The sequence below is a fragment of the Hemicordylus capensis genome, chromosome 5 (assembly GCF_027244095.1).
Source record: "Hemicordylus capensis ecotype Gifberg chromosome 5, rHemCap1.1.pri, whole genome shotgun sequence".
Taxonomy (NCBI): Eukaryota; Metazoa; Chordata; class Lepidosauria; order Squamata; family Cordylidae; genus Hemicordylus; species Hemicordylus capensis.
In genome coordinates this window covers 86,372,302-86,390,165 of record NC_069661.1, presented here as the reverse complement: position 1 = coordinate 86,390,165, position 17,864 = coordinate 86,372,302, and the positions used below count along the sequence as shown (strand labels likewise).

General features: G+C 44.2%; 1 protein-coding gene across 3 annotated transcripts in view; it reads left to right on the top strand.

The window, feature by feature from the left end:
• The window catches only part of IRF2 (interferon regulatory factor 2), a 60,984-nt gene extending 43,757 nt beyond the window's left edge, over positions 1-17,227 (top strand). For all 3 annotated transcript variants that reach the window (XM_053258238.1, XM_053258237.1, XM_053258236.1), the window contains exons 6-9: positions 2,685-2,799; positions 4,460-4,627; positions 8,054-8,100; positions 15,474-17,227. In XM_053258238.1, coding sequence (XP_053114213.1) covers positions 2,685-2,799; positions 4,460-4,627; positions 8,054-8,100; positions 15,474-15,782 — 639 coding nt within the window. In that variant the 3' untranslated portion in view covers positions 15,783-17,227. The remainder of the gene's footprint in view (positions 1-2,684; positions 2,800-4,459; positions 4,628-8,053; positions 8,101-15,473) is intronic.
• The last annotated feature ends 637 nt before the right edge of the window (positions 17,228-17,864 follow it).

Here is a 17,864-nt window from a genome sequence, read left to right as displayed (position 1 = left end):
CCAGCGCTGCCTGAAATGACAAGCAGAGAGCTCACTCGGGGTCTCGGGAGCCCAGGCCGTGCCCCCTTTGCACATGACAGAAATAACAAGCAGAGAGTTCGCTCGGGGCTCTCAGGAGTCCGGGCATGGGAGGGGGGAGTTTGCTCGGGGCTCCTCTGGAGCATGAGCCACCACCGCCCCCTATGCGTGTGACATTACGCACGCAGGGTGTAACTGGAGGGGCTGCCAAGCAGGGCCAGACCCAGGCCTTCGGCTGGCTCCGCAACTGCTAGAAAAGAACATGTAAGGTTGACTTCTCTATCACACATGTCTTCAAACTGCTTCAGTATCCACTCAAGGTTTTCTCCTTCTCCCTAGCACACTGTTACAGGCCGTAGTTAAAGGATTTTTTCACTCTCTTCCCTCCTCCCAATTCAAAACAAAAGTCAGGTGCAGATAACCTAATTGTTTTGACTAGGTGGGCAAAATGAAGGCCATGCACAGAGTGCAAACAAGAAGTGTTATCAGCACTGCTGATGTCTGCTATCAGCAGAAATGGGGACTCTTTGTGGTCATTCACACAACCGAAAACTGGGTAGGACAAGTGTTATACCCAGGCTTGGGAGCTGTGTGTGCTCCTAATTTTCAGGTGTGTGGGAGCAAACTATTAGGAAGGAGAAATTATTTGTGGAATCAAGGTAGGAGGAAATGCTGCGTAGGACAGTGCTGTCCTACCCAGCTTTCATACCCAGTGTTTGACCAAGGTAGGAGGAAAAATGTCCTACCCAGCTTTTCCTCCAACCTTGATTCCACACAATCACTCCCTCCCTCCTCCTACCTAGTTGTTTGCTCCCACACAACTGAAAATTGGGAGCGCACACAGTTCCCAAACAAATTTTCGGTTTTGTGAATGATGTAAGAATTTATGTAAGAATAAACAAGATGACTTTTTGCATGTTCACTTTTAACTTCTTTTACTTGTTTGAAAGCAAGCATCTACCAGATATGCCTAAAATATGGACTTGATACATGACAGTGACTCATTGTAAACCACATTACATGGCACCAGCTGTGCATGTCTCTCACAGAACTCACTACACTTAAACAATAGCAGCAGTCAGTGGATCAGTACAGATAGTTTGTTATCAAACCCTTCCACTATTGTGTCTGAATCACTCGTTAAGAAGGTCATTGGTCAAGAGTTGGTTTAGCATAGTGGTTAAGACACTGAATTGCAAATCAGGAAGTCCCTGGATTGAATCTTGCCTCTGCCATTAATTTGCTAGGTGGCCTTAAAGCAAGCCACTCAGTCTCATCTCCCACCTGTATCTGCAAGTGTGAGATAATTCTTGTTTTACAGGGCTGTTGTAAAGATTACCAGATAATATACATGAAGTGCTTTGAACACTCAAAAGCACTATACAAATGCCCAAGCATTATTTTATTCTGCCAAGTGGCAAGTTGAATTGTACCACTCCGTCGCTTCCTTAAATTTCTGAAGAGGTATGGCAGTGTGGTAATATTCCTTCACCATTTGGCTGGATATTACAAATGCGCACTGTGGTAATTACTGCTTGGAAGATGGCTGTCTCCCTTCATCCATTGTCATTTACTGATGTCCTTTCCTAGGAGAGGAGAGCTGGTCTTGTGGTAGCTAGCATGACTTGTCCCCATAGCTAAGCAGGGTCTGCCCTGGTTGCATCTGAATGGGAGACTTGATGTGTGAGCACTGCAAGATATTCCCCTCAGGGCATGAAGCCGCTCTGGGAAGAGCAGAAGGTTTCAAGTTCCCTCCCTGGCTTCTCCAAGATAGCGCTGAGAGAGATTCCTGCCTGCAACCTTGGAGAAACCACTGCCAGTCTGTGAAGACAATACTGAGTTAGATAGACCAATGGTCTGACTCAGTATATGGCAGTTTCCTATGTTCCTATGTTTCTACTGCCACAAGATAATGAATAGCACAAAGTGGAAGACATATAGAGTAAACCTGAGTTCTCTTGAGAGAGGCAGCACTGAATGGTATTTCTTTGCATGCTATCTGACTCCATCAGGGCTGATGAGCAAATTTTCATAGTTTCACTTACTTTTGTAATTAGGTGAACTTTTTGTGGAAAACTAGTAGCTGCATGTCGCGCCCCCTCCACCTCACCCCACCGCCCAGCCTTGTTAGCTTCCAGTATACTTCTAAGCAATTTAAGGTGCTAAGCTCAATTTAAGGCATTGGGATAGGCTTTCTCTGATGCTGCCCCAAGACTCTGGAATGTGCTCCCTACTGAAATAAGAGCCTCCCCATCTCTGACAACTTTTTACAAGTCTTTAGAGGCTTGTTTTTTACCCACACTTTTTAACTTGACTGTGATTTTAAATTGTTTTAAGGTTTTCAGTTTTGTCCTAATTTGTTCTATGTTTTTGTAAACCGCCCAGAGATGGAAGTTTGGGGTGGTCTACAAATTTGATAAATAGATAGATACAAGCATTTTTTATGACGCCTGGGAAGGATTGCCATTTCTACTTTGATCTTGGAAATGTCACAGTGGCAATCTACTTTAATCTGGTGACACCATCATAGCTGAGAAAGGTGCATAGTAGACAGAAAGGTGAGAGACAGGGTTAACAGGGGATAGCTAGGGGTTGAAAGGAGATAGTGCTTCCACATACCACTTACCCTCAACAGTCCTAATACCTTTCCATTATTTTCTCTCTAGCAAGAACCAGAGGAGTCATCTTGTGAACTAAGTAATGGAACAACTCAGACATTTTCTGATTACTGCTTATCATCTACTATAAAAACTGAAGTCGACAGTACAATAAACATTGTAGGTAAGTGGTTCCAGCACATTCCTTTTCATGCCTGGTAAATTCTAATAACAGTAATTTGGACTTTGAAGTTCAGCTTCACGATATTTCTGGTACAATGACAGAATTATCATAGCAACAGTAATTTCTGTTTTAATGTTGCCTAATCATATTATGGTTTAGTTGGGAACCCCGTTAAAGATCACCAGGAACCAGGGGAAATGTGGGCAACAGGTTGGTTGATTTAAATATCTTGCTTTGTAGCCTTAAGGGCCTTTCAAGACAACTTATTTTTCAAATTTGTAGACCACCCCAAACTTCCCTGAGCAGTTTACAACAACATCAAATAGAATAAAAATGAAGACCTTAAAACAATTTAAAACCACAGTCCAGTTAAAAAAGCAATTTAAAACCACAGTCCAGTTTAAAAAGCAATTTAAAACCACAGTCCAGTTAAAAAAGCAATTTAAAACCACAGTCCAGTTTAAAAAGCTTGATTGAAAAAATGTCTGTTAAGACTTTTAAAAAATTGGCTGAGATGGGGAGTCTCTTATTTCAGCAGGGAGCGCATTCCAGAGTCTTGGGGCAGCAACAGAGAAGGCCCATCCCCGCATAACCACCAGACATGCCGGTGGCAACTGCAGATGGGCCTCTCCGGATGATCTCAATGGGCGGTGGGGTTCATGGCAAAGAAGACGTTCTCTTTTGCCGTTTCCCTCATTTGCAACAAGAGGGGAAACTGCGGAAATGCTGCTAGAGCTACCGCCTGGTCTTCAGCACCCCGGCTGCATTCTCAGCAGTCCCAGGGCACAGCATTTCAGCGCCGTAATGCTTTGCATCATGTAGACCATTATTTCTAGTCATCCACTTCATATATAGTCACACCCTTCTTTGCGTGGCCCTGAGAAGACATAACACCGGCCCTTTGCAAATCATGGTTTGTAATTCAACTGTCAGCCTTAGGAAGGCATGCACCCTCTTCCCTTCTCAGCTTCAGACATGGCATAGAATTTTTTGTGCACTAAGACACACTGAGGCTATTCCCACGATCGCCCAAAAGTGGGCTAAGGGAGTCCAGCCCACTTTTGGGCGATCGTGTGCTGCGACGGGAGCCATGCAGCTCCCAGCAGCTAACCTTGTTAAATCCCCCTCCCCTTAAACAAGGTTAATGGAGCGATCACTCTGTTAACCTTTTTTTTAAAAATTGTGTATTGCCATGGCACGCGGGGACACATGAGGAGACCCCCAGCCGGGAGGCGGGCTCAGGGGTCTCTCCAGGATGCCCCATGCACTTGTGCGGGGCATCCTGGAACTTCCGGGGGCCACACGGCCCCTGATCCCCACAGCCCCCACCAGCTTCATGACAGAGCTGGCAGATGTGTGGGCGGCCGATTTGGCTGCCCAGAGCTGCCTTTTGATCGTCTGAGCCCGCTCCCCCCACAGACGCGGAAGAAGCTGATTGTGAGAAGAGCTTCACTGTTACACTGCTAGCCAGTGTTTTCGAACTCCAGTTACGATAGGATAGAGCAACTCCCCTGTCTAATGCATCAGTTTTGGGACTAGCTTCTTACCCATTTTAGGAAAGGAAGCTAGTTTCATCTCTGTGCTTCTCACTTGTCTGTAATAGGTAATTTTTATTAATAGGAAGACAGGTAATCTCCATGACTTGTTCTGTCATACAAAGTTGTAGGAGAACCGCACTTTGAAGGTGGTCCTGAGGATCATATGATAGTTCCCAATCCTCCTGATGTCTGCCAAGTGGTGGAGGTGAAAACAGAATGTGATGACCAGCCCAGCAGTATGAGTCAACTATATCCACTTCAGATCTCCCCAGTCTCTTCCTATGCAGAAGGTAAGCAAGCTACTACAGGCAGAGGCTCTGGTTTATATGGATGCCATATCTGAACTTTTGGAAGGTGCTTTCTTTTCTTTTTTTTGATAGTCATAGTTGGCAGAGACTCTGTTGTAGTTGTCATCGGTGGTTTGTTTGGTCTGTAGACCTTTCCACAAAGAGCATCTGTTGGTGGTTTAGAAGAAAAGGTTTTGATAAACACAGTTTTTTTCTTTCTAGGAAACAAAAGAACTAATCTTCTTGTAACAGAACAAAAAATAAAATGGAATGTACCAAGAAATATGTTCAAAATTGTTTCTGGTGCAAAACTACAATGCCTTGATAGCCGAAAGCTATGTGTTAAAGGCACATAAATTAGTTGGTGTTCAATTTTATGAAAACATTGACTGACAGAGCAAGGAATTGCAAGTGGAATGAGCACTGTTGTGCTGGCATAAGAGGATGGCTTAGCTGCAATAAAAACAGTTATTCTGAAAGAAAACTGTTGCGCTACAGCGCTCTTGCACAAATGCATTGAAATAAATTAGGTATGTCACAGGTGTAAAACTATTGCACAGCTTGTAGCTTGTACCACATGCTTGCGGTAGCACAACACTCGTGTGGAACTCCAGACTTGTTTTGCACTAGTGTAAAATCCTTCTGCAGTCAGTTTGTTGCTCTGGATGTCAGCCATTATTCTTAGTTTACAGAGCATATTATATTTATTTATTATTTATTTAAAATATTTATACCCCGCCCCTCCAGTGCACTACTGCTCGAGCCGGCTCACAACAATAAGATAGATACAAGGTACAATAAAGTAATAAAATTAATTAATTAATTAAACAAAAAAGTTGTCAGATTAAAAACCATAATCATTATTAGGTTCAAATTAAAGGTTATTTTAAAAGCTAAAAACTGAAAAATATAAAAAGCTAAAGAACCTAGGTAAAGGTAAAGTGTGCCGTCGAGTCGATTTTGACTCCTGGCGCCCACAGAGCCCTGTGGTTTTCTTTGGTAGAATACAGGAGGGGTTTACCATTGCCTCCTCCCGCGCAGTAGGAGATGATGCCTTTCAGCATCTTCCTATATTGCTGCTGCCCGATATAGTACCAGCGGGGATTCGAACCGGCAACCTTCTGCTTGCTCGCCAAGCATTTCCCCGCTGTGCCACTTAAGGTGACCTAAATAACCTACCAGATAATTTTTTTTAAAAAAGCACTAAGAATAGGACTAAATATGGCAAGGATGATCCTGGTTTAAGCTGAGTAAGACCACTGGTACATCTAGCCCAGTCCCATCTACTCAGACCAGCAGCAGCTCTCCAGGGTCTCAGGCAGAGGTCTTTCTCATCACCTGATCCTTTTTTTAAAACTGGAGATGATAGGGTTTCAACGTGGGTATCCAAAGGATGTGCTCTGCCACTGAACCGTGGCTCTTCCATATCCACAAGGAGCAGTTTAAGTGCCCCCAAACTCACAGTTCATCAGTACTCCCCGCCCCGTAGCACCTCCCTTCCTCCTTATATGGCAAAATTATTTTAGAACATGGAGGGAATGTTTTAAAACAGTGAGGGGAGGCTTTCGAAAGAAAAAACAGCCCAATACATGAGCATTAATTGACACAAAATTAGATACAGCTTTAGGGAAATGTGCATAGGTCACAGAAGCTCTAGCCTTTGGAAGACTGCTTAACATTCTCTTTGGCTTCTGTGTCTTGTGTGAGGAGTGCTGAGCAATTTGTGTCCTAAGCGATGCTTCCTAAATGTATGCACTGTTGTGTCATTTCACTTCCAAGGTGATCTTCCTGTGTAGCCTGCCCAAAGCTCTGGCTTTAATGTGGGGAACAAACCATGGGCATGATCCAAAAGCTGCTTGTACATGCACCAAAGTGCTTGCCTCATCTCCACTTTCAGTTAGTGGCTCCTCAGACTATATTGGGAGGACATGAGGGGCTGGTGTGGGAGGAAAGCTAAGAAGTCCTCATGTGTACGTGGAAGTCCTATGTGCTGTCCTTTAGGCCTGAAGTGGAAGTGGCATGCACAGTGAATTCAAGGTGGTTATTAGGGTTGTGCACCAAATTGCTTCGGTGCACATCCAAGGGCGGTGAGGGATTCCCTTAAGAGGAGGCAGGCAGGTCCTACCTGCCCATCCTCCAAGCCCTACCATGGTGCTGTTGAAATGGAAATACCTCCAGCGCTTACGCCAACGCCACGTGAGGGATGCCGGGGGACGCATCCCATCGGCGCAGCGTTTTAAAGGAGCAAGCGGCACAAGCTGCCACTTAGATGGAAGTATTTCCTTTTCAACAGCACCGCAGAGGGGGCTTGGAGCAGGGGTAGGTAGCACTATTCCCTCTAAGGTGTGCGCACGTGCATGTGCTCACAAGTTTTTGGATTTCCATTCAGTTCATTTTAGATCCCGCTCAGGTTGAATCAGGAAGGCCTCATTCTGAATACAGGTGTGCACATACTGCCTCCCAGAACAAAACTCATTCCGCACAGAGATGAAAAGAATTAGACTGACAGGTAGGACCTGCCCGCCTCCTCTTAAGGGAACCCCGTGCTGAAACATTTCGGCACCAGGGAACCGAAATGCTCTGGGCTCATCCCTAGTGGTTACATGTGTATATTATTGCTGGAAGCTTGGAATGAGAGCAAAAAGGAAAGAGGCTTTCCTGTGAGGTTCAGAATTTTCCAGCACTGGAGCAGTGCTACTTCATGGATTCGTATTTAATCTTGTACATAAAGCCTACTGTGTAGCTATGTGGTAGCAGTGCAGTTATGAAGGATGTAAGCTATAAATACACTAAGACATATGTTTGCTTATGGGAGTGTAGCACAACATGAATATATCATCACTTAAAAATTTCAAGTCCTTGAGTCTGGAAGTCTAGATAAATGTTATCCAATAAGCAGGTAAACATTATCAAATACGTTTTATTGCTTCTTGGGTGTGGATCCTGATAGCATTGCTTGGAGGTAAGCCAAAGGAATGTGCAGAGACACTGATATTTTGTCACTGACCTCTGTAGTATGACTAAGGTAGTAACTAGAAGGTGATTGAGAAGGGGACTTTTGCCCCTTTCAGTCCCCAGGCGGAAACAGTTTGCATCTGCTTTTCTCTGGCAGCTTCTAATTTTAATATGATCTTGTTCCCTGTTTTCATTTGCATAGCTGTATTCATCTGTTTAATTGCTTAGGTGGCCTCACACGGAGCAGAGCTGGTTCTGCTTGAGCCTCATAATGATGGCTTGGAACCCCTTCTTGCATAATAGGAAATGTAACCTATCGTACTTAAAAACAAAGCATTAATTGTATGGTGGATTCTTGTTTATTCTGGCTCTAGACACGCAAGACTTTAAATGGTTGCACGTTGCCTGTATGAGTTCTAATAGTTCAGAATGATGGAATCACACACCTGTTTTTGGTCTCATTATGTCCCACAGAAAGTGAAACAACAGATAGCATCCCAAGTGATGAAGAAAATGCACAGGTAAGCAGAATACAAAATATTTCACTGGCCTTCCCTCTATTTTTGTTTGTTTCCCCAAATACATTTCAGTTCAATCCTATTTATTTATTTGTTTTATACTGCCTTTCATAAGATATCCCAAGGTGGCTTACAAAAGTTAAAATGCAATAAGACTCCATAAAAATAACATTTAAAAAATCAGTTAAACAGTAAAAACCATAAAAAGCAACCATAAAAAAGACAAACAGAAGCAGGAAAGCCGAGAGACCCGGAAGTCCCTAAGGGGTAAAAGCAGGAGCAAATAAAAAGGTCTTTAGTGTTGTTTTTTAAAAGCAGCCACAGATGTCAAAGAGTGGACATTCACTGAGGGAGCATTCCAGAGCCTGGGAGAAACCGTAGAGAACACCCTGTCCCATGCCACGTACACGATGATTTAGCCTCTCTCAATGTTGGCACATGGAGCAAAGGCCCCTCTGACAGGGACATAGCTAGGGGAGAGGGGGTCCGTGTTCACACCTTTCCCTGGCAGTTCCTCGGAGTGAGGGATATAATGAAGAAAATAGATAAGGGAGGAGTTGGGGGGTCTGGGTTCTTTGAACCCATCCACTCAATTATGGCTACAATCCTACCCTCTGACAACCTTGTTGGGCAGGCAGAAACCCTTGGGAGCAGGCTGTCCTTCAGATATCCAGGACCCAAACCATTAAGGGCTTTAAAGGTAATAACTAGCAAATTCATTTGGATCTGTAAACAAATTGGCACCCAGTGCAGATCTTTCAAAATAGGTGTAATATGCTCCGAGCGAGCAATTCCAGAAAAGAACCCTGGCAGCTGCATTCTGCAGCAACTGAAGTTTCCGAATATTCTTCAGGGGCAGCCCCATGTATAGTGCATTGCTGCAATCCAGGCATGGGTAACAGTGGCCAGATCTGCATTCTCAAGAAAGGGATGCAGCTGGCGCGCTAGCTGAAGATATGCAAAGGCACCCCTGGCCATCATCTCCACCTGAGCTCCTTTAGTCCCGAAGTGGAAGTGGCATGTACAGTGAATTCAAGGTGGTTACATGTCAGGTCCAGCAACAACCCCAAGCTCTGTACTTGCTCTTTCAAGAGGCCTACAATCCCCATCCAGAGCTGGTGGAATCACCCAATACCGATTGACTTTTCTACTGACCAGCAGCACCTCCATCTTGTCTGGATTTAACCTGTTTGCTGGCCCACATCCAGCCCATCACTGCCTCCAGCCCCCGGTTCAGTACATCTACTGTTTGCTTAGGATCTGATGTCAGAAAAAGATAGAGCTGAGTGTCATCTGCAGATTGACGACACTTCATTCCAAATTCCCTGATGACCTCTCCCAGCAGTTTCACGTAGAGCATGAGGGGGTGGGTGGAAACTGAGCCTTGCAGGATCCCATATGCTAGAGGCCAAGGAGTTGAACAGAAGTCACGCATCATCACCTTCTGGAATCTCCCCTCAAGGAAGGACCAGAACCACTGCAATGCACCAACCCCGATCCCTATACCTGAGAGGTGGTCCAGAAGGATATCATGGTGTGTATTCCGCACACATACACACTTCCTCTGTCTAGTTTGTGGCATAGGTCATCCAATCTGTATCATCCAAGACCCTTTGTAGCTGCACAGACACCACATGCTCCATCACCTTGCTTTAAAAGGGAAGATTTGAAACAGGCCAATATCAAGGCAGGTGGAAAGAGGGCTTTTTCCCTAATGGTCTTACCACCACCTACTTGACACTCGATGGCATCTTACCCTCCCTTAACGGAGCATTGAAAATTGGTTCCAGCAACCTACCTGTTCATTCCCTGGCAGATTTTACTAGCCATGAAGGGCAAGGCGCATACTGAGCACATACTGTTGCCCACATACTGCCTAGGATCTTGTCCACTTCCTTAGGCTGCACTAACTTAAAAGAATCCATCACAATCAGACCAGATGGTTGCATGTCTCCTGGAACTGCCAAAATCCTGGAGTCCAAATCAGCACGAATGCAAGTGACTTATCTGCAAAGTGATAAGCAAACTGGTCACAGCGGGCTGCTGATGGTTCTTCACCCGTCACATGGGGCCTGTGTGAAGCAGTGACTTTGCCACAAAAAACAGTTCCACTGGTCTGTACTGGGTAGATGCAATGGAGGTGGAGAAAAAATGTTTCTTCACTGACCTCACTGCCACAGAATAGTCTCTAAAATGGGCTCTAGCCCATGTTTGGTCAGATTCATTATGGTTCTTCCTCCAGTGTCACTCTAGCCATTGTCTGAGTTATTTCATTGCCCTAAGTTCCAAGGAGTGGAATGGGCTACACCAAGCTGGAGAAGGCGTTTAAGAGAGATCATGTCAGTAACCCAGGCTGTCTTCGCATTCCAAAGATTCACCAGGGTCTTGACACAGTTACGGGTTCTGGACACTGGAATCGCCCCAAGGGCTGTCTGGAAACTGAGCGGATCCATAAGCGTTCAGGGGTGGAACATTCTAATTAGTCCACCAACCCTGCAGTGATTGGTCAAAGCAGTCAAACTAAACCCCACCATATGATGATCTGTCCATGACAAAGGAGTTATATCAGACTTTCCCAACTGCAGATCATTCAGTTACTGGTTGGCAAAAACCACATCCAGCGTACGTCCCACCACATGAGTAGGACCAGATATTAGTTAAAATCGGCCCATGGTTGTCAAGGTGGCCATGAAGTCCTGAGCCACTCCTACTAGGGGGCCTTGGGATGAACACTGAAGGTCCCCCAAGACAATAAGCCTAGGGGAACCCAAAATCACCTCTCAACTCACAATAATTTACTGCAACTCCTCCTCCTCTACCCTCAAGGTGGGGCTGCTGTAGTATCATGCAACCTGGAAGGCAGAACTGGGAGAGACCCACTCCACCAAGCTCGCCCAACCAGGCCACAGTCACATATACCAGGTCAACATGCTCATCCACAATCAAATAATGGATGAGAGATGTTTTTACATTTACTGACCTGGCATTCAACAGCAGGACCCTAATCCTTGAGGGGGTGTTCAAGAACTCCATGGAGCTGCAGGATTGGGAGAAGAGCCAGAAAAGGAATAGGTCTCAGTTGCCTAGATCATTTCCCCCTGTAACGGCCTGCCCAACTCCACCACCATATCTCCCTCTGCCCGCCACCCAAGAAATAGGTGCCCCCAGACTTCCCCCAGTCTCCTGCTCTCCCAGGCACATGCTAAGCACCAGCTCCCACAGGTGGGCAGAGTTTTAAAAGGCAGAGTTTAAAAAATCTTATGATTTAAATTATGGCATGGTTGGCCTAATGCTCACAGTAGGAGATCCACAAACTAGTTGGATTCAGTCCAAGAATGAAGACTCTCTCCCCAAACCATTTTACTTCAGTGCAATGCTATTAAAATAAGTGAGACTATAGGAAAACCTCATTTCTTGTGAGGGTTCTGTTCCTCGTCTACTACAGCAAGTAATGGAACCACAGGTAATGAGGCATTATGGCTATGGGAAACAGGGGTTAGGTTCCAGGGTGGAGGGAAACAGCAAAAAAATCGAACAAAAGACTTACTGTGGAATGCTCCACAGGGTCTGTCTATATCCAGGAATACCCCAAAAGGACAAAATGCCCCCACAAACCGTGAAAAATCACGGGGGAAAGTCTGATTCCCGCCCCCACCCAGAAACGAGCTACAAAATGGCTCCCTTAGACAAAATGGTAGGCGGAAGTGACATCCGCAGTCAGTTCCGGCCCTCTAGGAACTGCGGATACATGGGTTTTAACCCTTTAGTATCCACAGATACTGGAAACAGGTGTCTGTTAGACACCCTGCGGATACACGGAACCATGAATAGCAGTTTTGCAAATAATGAAGTTCTCCTGTACTTTGGAGTATGAGGTTTAGATATTGTAATTTAAGAGCCAACTCAAATGCTACAACTGAAAATCGTTTTTGGTAAGCACTGCTTCCATATAGGAGTGTGCACGGACTGGTCCGGGCCATGCAAAAGGCCTCCGGACCAGTCCGGAATTCGTCCGGTTTGGCAGGGGGAGGGGGGAGTGTGGCTTTAAGGGCGGGCGGTAGTATGTACCCCCTCCCCCTCTGCTCTTCCCCCTCCGGCGCTGGACTTTTCTAAAACATTTTTGGGGCAGCAGAGTTCCTCTCTGCCGCCCCTGTCCCCGTCGTTGTCTTCCAAGTTTACAAGCAGTAAAAGCTGGTGCCACGCATGCACATGGCGCGTGTCGCGACGGGTGCATGCGTGGCACCAGCTTTTACTGCTTGTAAACTTGGAAGACAACGACGGGGACAGGGGCGGCAGGGAGGAACTCTGCTGCCCCAAAAACCTTTTAGAAAAGTCCAGCGCTGGAGGGGGAAGAGCGGAGGGGGGGGAGTACTACTCCCCTGCCCTTAAATCCACACTCCCCCCAGTGCCGGACCACACCTCCATGGTTCCATGCACATCCCTACTTCCATATAGTCAGAGTTCCCTGAAGCTGCAGCGACATCTGGATTCAGCTTCCTCGTGGATCAGCTAGATTTTGTGGTAAATACTCATGTCAAAGGCAACAGTTCCCAGGGCGGTATGGTGCTGGTGATGTAGTTAATCATAGAATCTTGCTGAACTATATAGTAAGTAAATTATTGTTCAGAGCAGTGACTGTTTCAGCTTGTGATACTGAACTGATGCTAAAAATACAGGAGTGACAGGGTATACAGGTGGCCCTCGTTATTTGCAGGGGTTCTGTTTCCACCAATTAGTGCGAATGCAGAAACCGCAAATAACAAAACCTTAATTCTGTGAGGATTGCGGGGTTAGCGTTTGCGGCGGGGGGGGGAGCCTAAAAAATGGGAAGTCGGAGAGAAATAAGAGTAGAACTGCACATTACTTTGCTTTCCAGGGCTGCAGGGCTCCAGAAATGACCCCACAAACCCCCAAATCGGCCGAATTTTCAGCGAAAATATGTTTGTTTTTTTAAGAAAGAGCTTCAAAATGGCTCTGGTTTCTAAAATGGTGGCTGAAAGTGACACCAGAAGTCATTTCCAGCCACTCTGCATCCACGAATAGGCAAAATTTAGCCTATTTTCAAACTGCAGATAAAGAAACCAAACCTCTAGGATCCATCCCAGATACACAAAACTGTGGTTGCCGAATAAACAAAACATATATTCATATTTCATCTCCAATACAGCAGACACTATTTGTACTCAGAAAGTCCCCACGGATCTTGGCTGTAGCTTTTGCAGCAGCTACTTTCCCATAAGAGAAGTGGAATTTAGATATTACCACAAGTCCCGTGGATCTCCAGCTGTGTGGAAGCAACTTTTGGTGGCAACCATACTAGTAACACCAGAATTGTTTGTCAGCCTGGATATTAGCTTAATCAGTTTGCAAATCAGCCTGTGCTGAGGCAGCAACTGACAGAATCTGCTGAATTAGCCCTAGTATCAGTGCAAGGGAAATGTTCACCCAGTACTAAGATTCAGACATAGTTCTGATACAGCAACTACTTATAGCAGGGAGACAACTTGAGAGTTTGTTGTACCACTCTTCGGGAGGCCAGAACACTTCGGAGTCCACCCTCTCCCACACACCTCCTTGTGCAACAACCTCTGAGACATTTGGCCCAGAGCAGCCGTTGAGAGTAGGTGTCTATACCACACACAATTGATAATCAGGGCAAGTTATGATGGTGCAATACATATTTCCCCCAGATTCACACTTCGACAAACATCATATAACTGTGATTTTCATAGGAAAAGGGCATATGGCACCTTCTTGATCTCTTAACAATAACATTCAAGCCTTACTGGAAGAATAAAACCTATAGTTGGGAAATTGTATGAAACAGTAGCTGTGAAAAGTAGGGGTTTGGGGGGGAAGGGGAGGGGTGTGTGTGTGTGTAAACGCTGCAGCGGAAGTATGCATTACTTACAACTTGTTTGTCATATCTTGGTCACAAGCTGCCACTTTTGGATTTCCTGAGTTTATATGCGGTTGAACACAATGGCAGGAAGCTCTTCTAACCATGATGATGGAAAGCTTCTTACACATGTGATATCTGTGAGATGAAAAGTATTTTTCTCCAGCCTCACCCACTTCTTGCATAAGAGAAAATGAGGAGAAAATGCATATTTCACTGTAATTCCCATTGCTGTTTTTTGTGTACTATTCTGGAATGGGTCCACATTTTGGAACTGTGATTTCTGCACATTGAGAGCACAGCTCAGCCAAAGCTGAGCACTTTTCATTCCTCTTAGTCTCAATAGGGAAGCATTAAGCACAGGAATAATAGCCAAACTATAGATGGTTTGAAGTTAGGGCACAGTCTCATCTATGAGCACCAAATCACATGTAAAGTGGAAGGCAGGTGGGAGGTACAATTTAAAGCACAAAATGCCCATGGACAAAGCAATGCTGAACTCCCCCTTTCTTCCCTGCAGCCCTTCTCCAACTTTTCTCCCTGCTAGGTTCACTCTGGTATTACAGCCCAGTTGGGTAAAAACAGGACAAGGGGGCACTCACACTCTTCCTTGTTTTACATGAATTGAAGCAGATCCACATTTAAAGTCACAATCTGACTGACGTACAGAGCAAAGGAGCATTAGTGCAGCAAGAGAAGCAGGGTGACAGCACTTTCCAACTAGCTGTGCTGGTAAAGGGGAAATTTTTGACTTCCCTTCCACAGGAATCCCTCTGTGCCACCAGAAAATATGTCCCTGAGGGCTGTGCCTCTCAATACCAGCTGCAGGGGAGCAACAGTAGGCGAGAGGGCATGCCCTCACCTCTTGCCTGTGGGCTCCCCAGAGGCATCTGGTGGACCACTGTGTGAAACAGGATGTGGGACTAAATAGGCCTTGAGCCTGGGCTGCTCTTATGTTCTAATGAGGTTGGGAAGTGCTGCTAGCCTGCTCCTCTCACTGCACCAGTGCTTCCTTGCTCTGTATGTCAGCCAGCTATTCCACTGCTGCGTGTAATTTGACAATTCTGTGCTAAATGTGTGTATGTACTCAAGATTTGACTTGCACTCTAGTATGTATATTGCACTCTAGAATGACCAAGAAGCCAAACTCACAACAGGCTATAAATGAAAGAATAATCTAGATAAGGGGCTCTGCATATTCCTCCTATATATGGGGCAAAATAAAAAGACTGCAATATGGGAAACAGGTGTTGAGATACAAAACCCTAGATATAGCTGCCCCTGCAATATATAGGGCCCTCTCTACCTCTTTCCCACTCTCACCAGAATGATAACATATTTTGACCATGTGATTGTGCAGGGTTCCCTACAACAGAGACATTTTTTTATTCCATAGATGTCCTGATAAGTGGCTGTAATATATGTGGTATTAGCAGAAATGATAACACTTCTTTCATGGACTCTCTCTTCTCCACAGGGTCAACTTCAGTGGCAAAAGGAAAACATTGGCGGCAAACAATACTATAGCAACTTGGGGACAAAAAACCCTCCTTACCCACTTCCTGGTATGGCTACCTTTGTGACTTCCAACAAGCCTGACCTCCAGGTAACCATCAAAGAAGAAAGCTGTCCTCTGCCTTACAACACCTCATGGCCTTTCCCAGACCTCCAACAAATTGTGTGTTCAGCTTCTACCAGTTACAGTAGCCAGCCAGACCATGAGAACCGGGCAAGCGTCATCAAGAAGACGTCGGATATTACCCAGTCAAGGGTCAAGAGCAGCTAAGCCATTAACGGACATGTTCTCCGCTGGTTTTGCGTTGTGACTTTGAGAAGCACATCAAATGTACATTCACAAATCTATGGGGAAAGCCTTGATAATATAGAACCTGTCCAACTCCAATACTGGAGCATTTTAAACTCAGGACTCCAGCCATCAGAATGTAGACACAAAGCCAGGTGGAGATCCAAGGTTACGGCCCAGGAAGAGAAGGCCCACATAGGTAGGTTCCAGGGCTTCAGCAAGAGGACCAACAGCCCCCAAGTGGAATTGCTGCACGTCTTGCAGTCAACACCGCAATGGAACTGAAACCTCAGATTGGAAGAGAAAATGTGAACTAGCTGGATTTTTTTTCAGAATCTATTGTGAATATGTACATAGCGCAGTACTAGCAATGTTGCAGTCTGCTTTTGCACCTTATAAAAAAGCACTTGCAAAAAGGGCCTTCCATTACCTTGCTCTAATTAATGACACACTTCAAGCCCTTCCTCCCACTCCCAACGTCTTCTCCTTGGCTATTCTAGCTAATGTGGCTTTGGACTATGGAAAAATGAATTAAATAGGAAGGTAAAATCTTCCCATGTACATTTCATAGGTTGTCTTTTTAAAAGAGTGCTTGTCTTATGTGTCTAATCTGCTATGCTTGAAAGCTGTGTGGTACAATAGAAGAAGAAAATCTATTACAGATATATTATGCAAATTCCCAGGTTTTAAAGAAAAAAAGACCCCTCTAATTCTAACCAGAGCAAGCTTTTTTATTTTTTTATACAGTGGAATATTTTATTCAAAGTAAAATTCTAAAGTGAATATAATTGTTTCAGGTTTTTTATCTTTTCTACCACAAATTTATAATTTTACAATTCAGTGTCTTAGTTGTCAGCAACTATTACATCTTTCTGACACATTTTCCTTATTTCCTTTTTTTATTTCTCTCTCTCTCTCTCTCTCTCTCTCTCTCTCTCTCTCTCTCTCTCTCTTTACAATTTGTAAAGGTGAAACAGCTTTTAATGAATTTATGTAGCAATCAAACTATCCTGTGGATTGATAATAAATATTATACAGTTAAGTTTTTAAATAAACACCTTGTCTGTATTTATGAGATAAAAAGTTTCTAGAGTGTGAAAAGTTAAGGTGGTATGTTTCCTTTAGAAATATATATTAAAAGAATAGCTTCTTTATTTAGAAATATACAATGTGTTTTGCATTAATTGAGAGGCAGCATAAGGCATGTGCCAACACAGAGCAGAGATAGGAAGAAGCAGTGAAAGGCTGATCTAAAAATTAGGGAAATACTGTAGTCCAAACAAAGTTAAATACACTATAAGCCCCGTGTATTTTGATTCAAGAATTAAGCATGTGCTCGGTGCCTTCCATTTAAATCAGCTGAATTTCAAAGTGCTTACATGCCCCAGAGCTTTACAAAAAATAAAAAAAAATACCACAATATGACACATTCAGTGTCAGGAGTGCTTTACAATGTTTTGTTCTAGTCCGGAACCCCATATATTCTCCAGTGTCTATATGGAATTGTTGCACTTATAAGCATTTGTGTACTAACTTTAAACATTTAATGCCAAAAGCTTTGGTTAAGACACACAGAACAATCTTAATGCTGAAGAGCAACAAGATACAAGCTTTGACAATTCCTGCCTCCAGTGGCCAGCACAGGCACCTTCATTTTGTGTTACAGTCTAAGGCAATAAAAAGCATGGGCAATTTCATTGTTTGAGCTCCATGTTTTAGTATCCCATTATTTCAACATTTCTTAATCAGGATTTGAAGCTGGTTAGGAAACCCAAGTTAAGAGAGTCTCCAATTAGTATTAACTGTGTATAACATTAGTTAAGAGATACCAGGCATTAGGTCTGCCTCCTTACAAGGGCATACATGTGTAATGTAGAATCCATCTCAAACAATATTCACATATGACTAATGGTATGTATGTATGTATGTATGTATGTATGTATGTATGTATTTATTTATTTATTTAACCTATTTTTATACTGCCCAAAACCTACGTCTCTGGGCGGTTTACAACAAGATAAAAACAACATTAAAACATTAGTTAAAAACAAAAACAAGAAATTT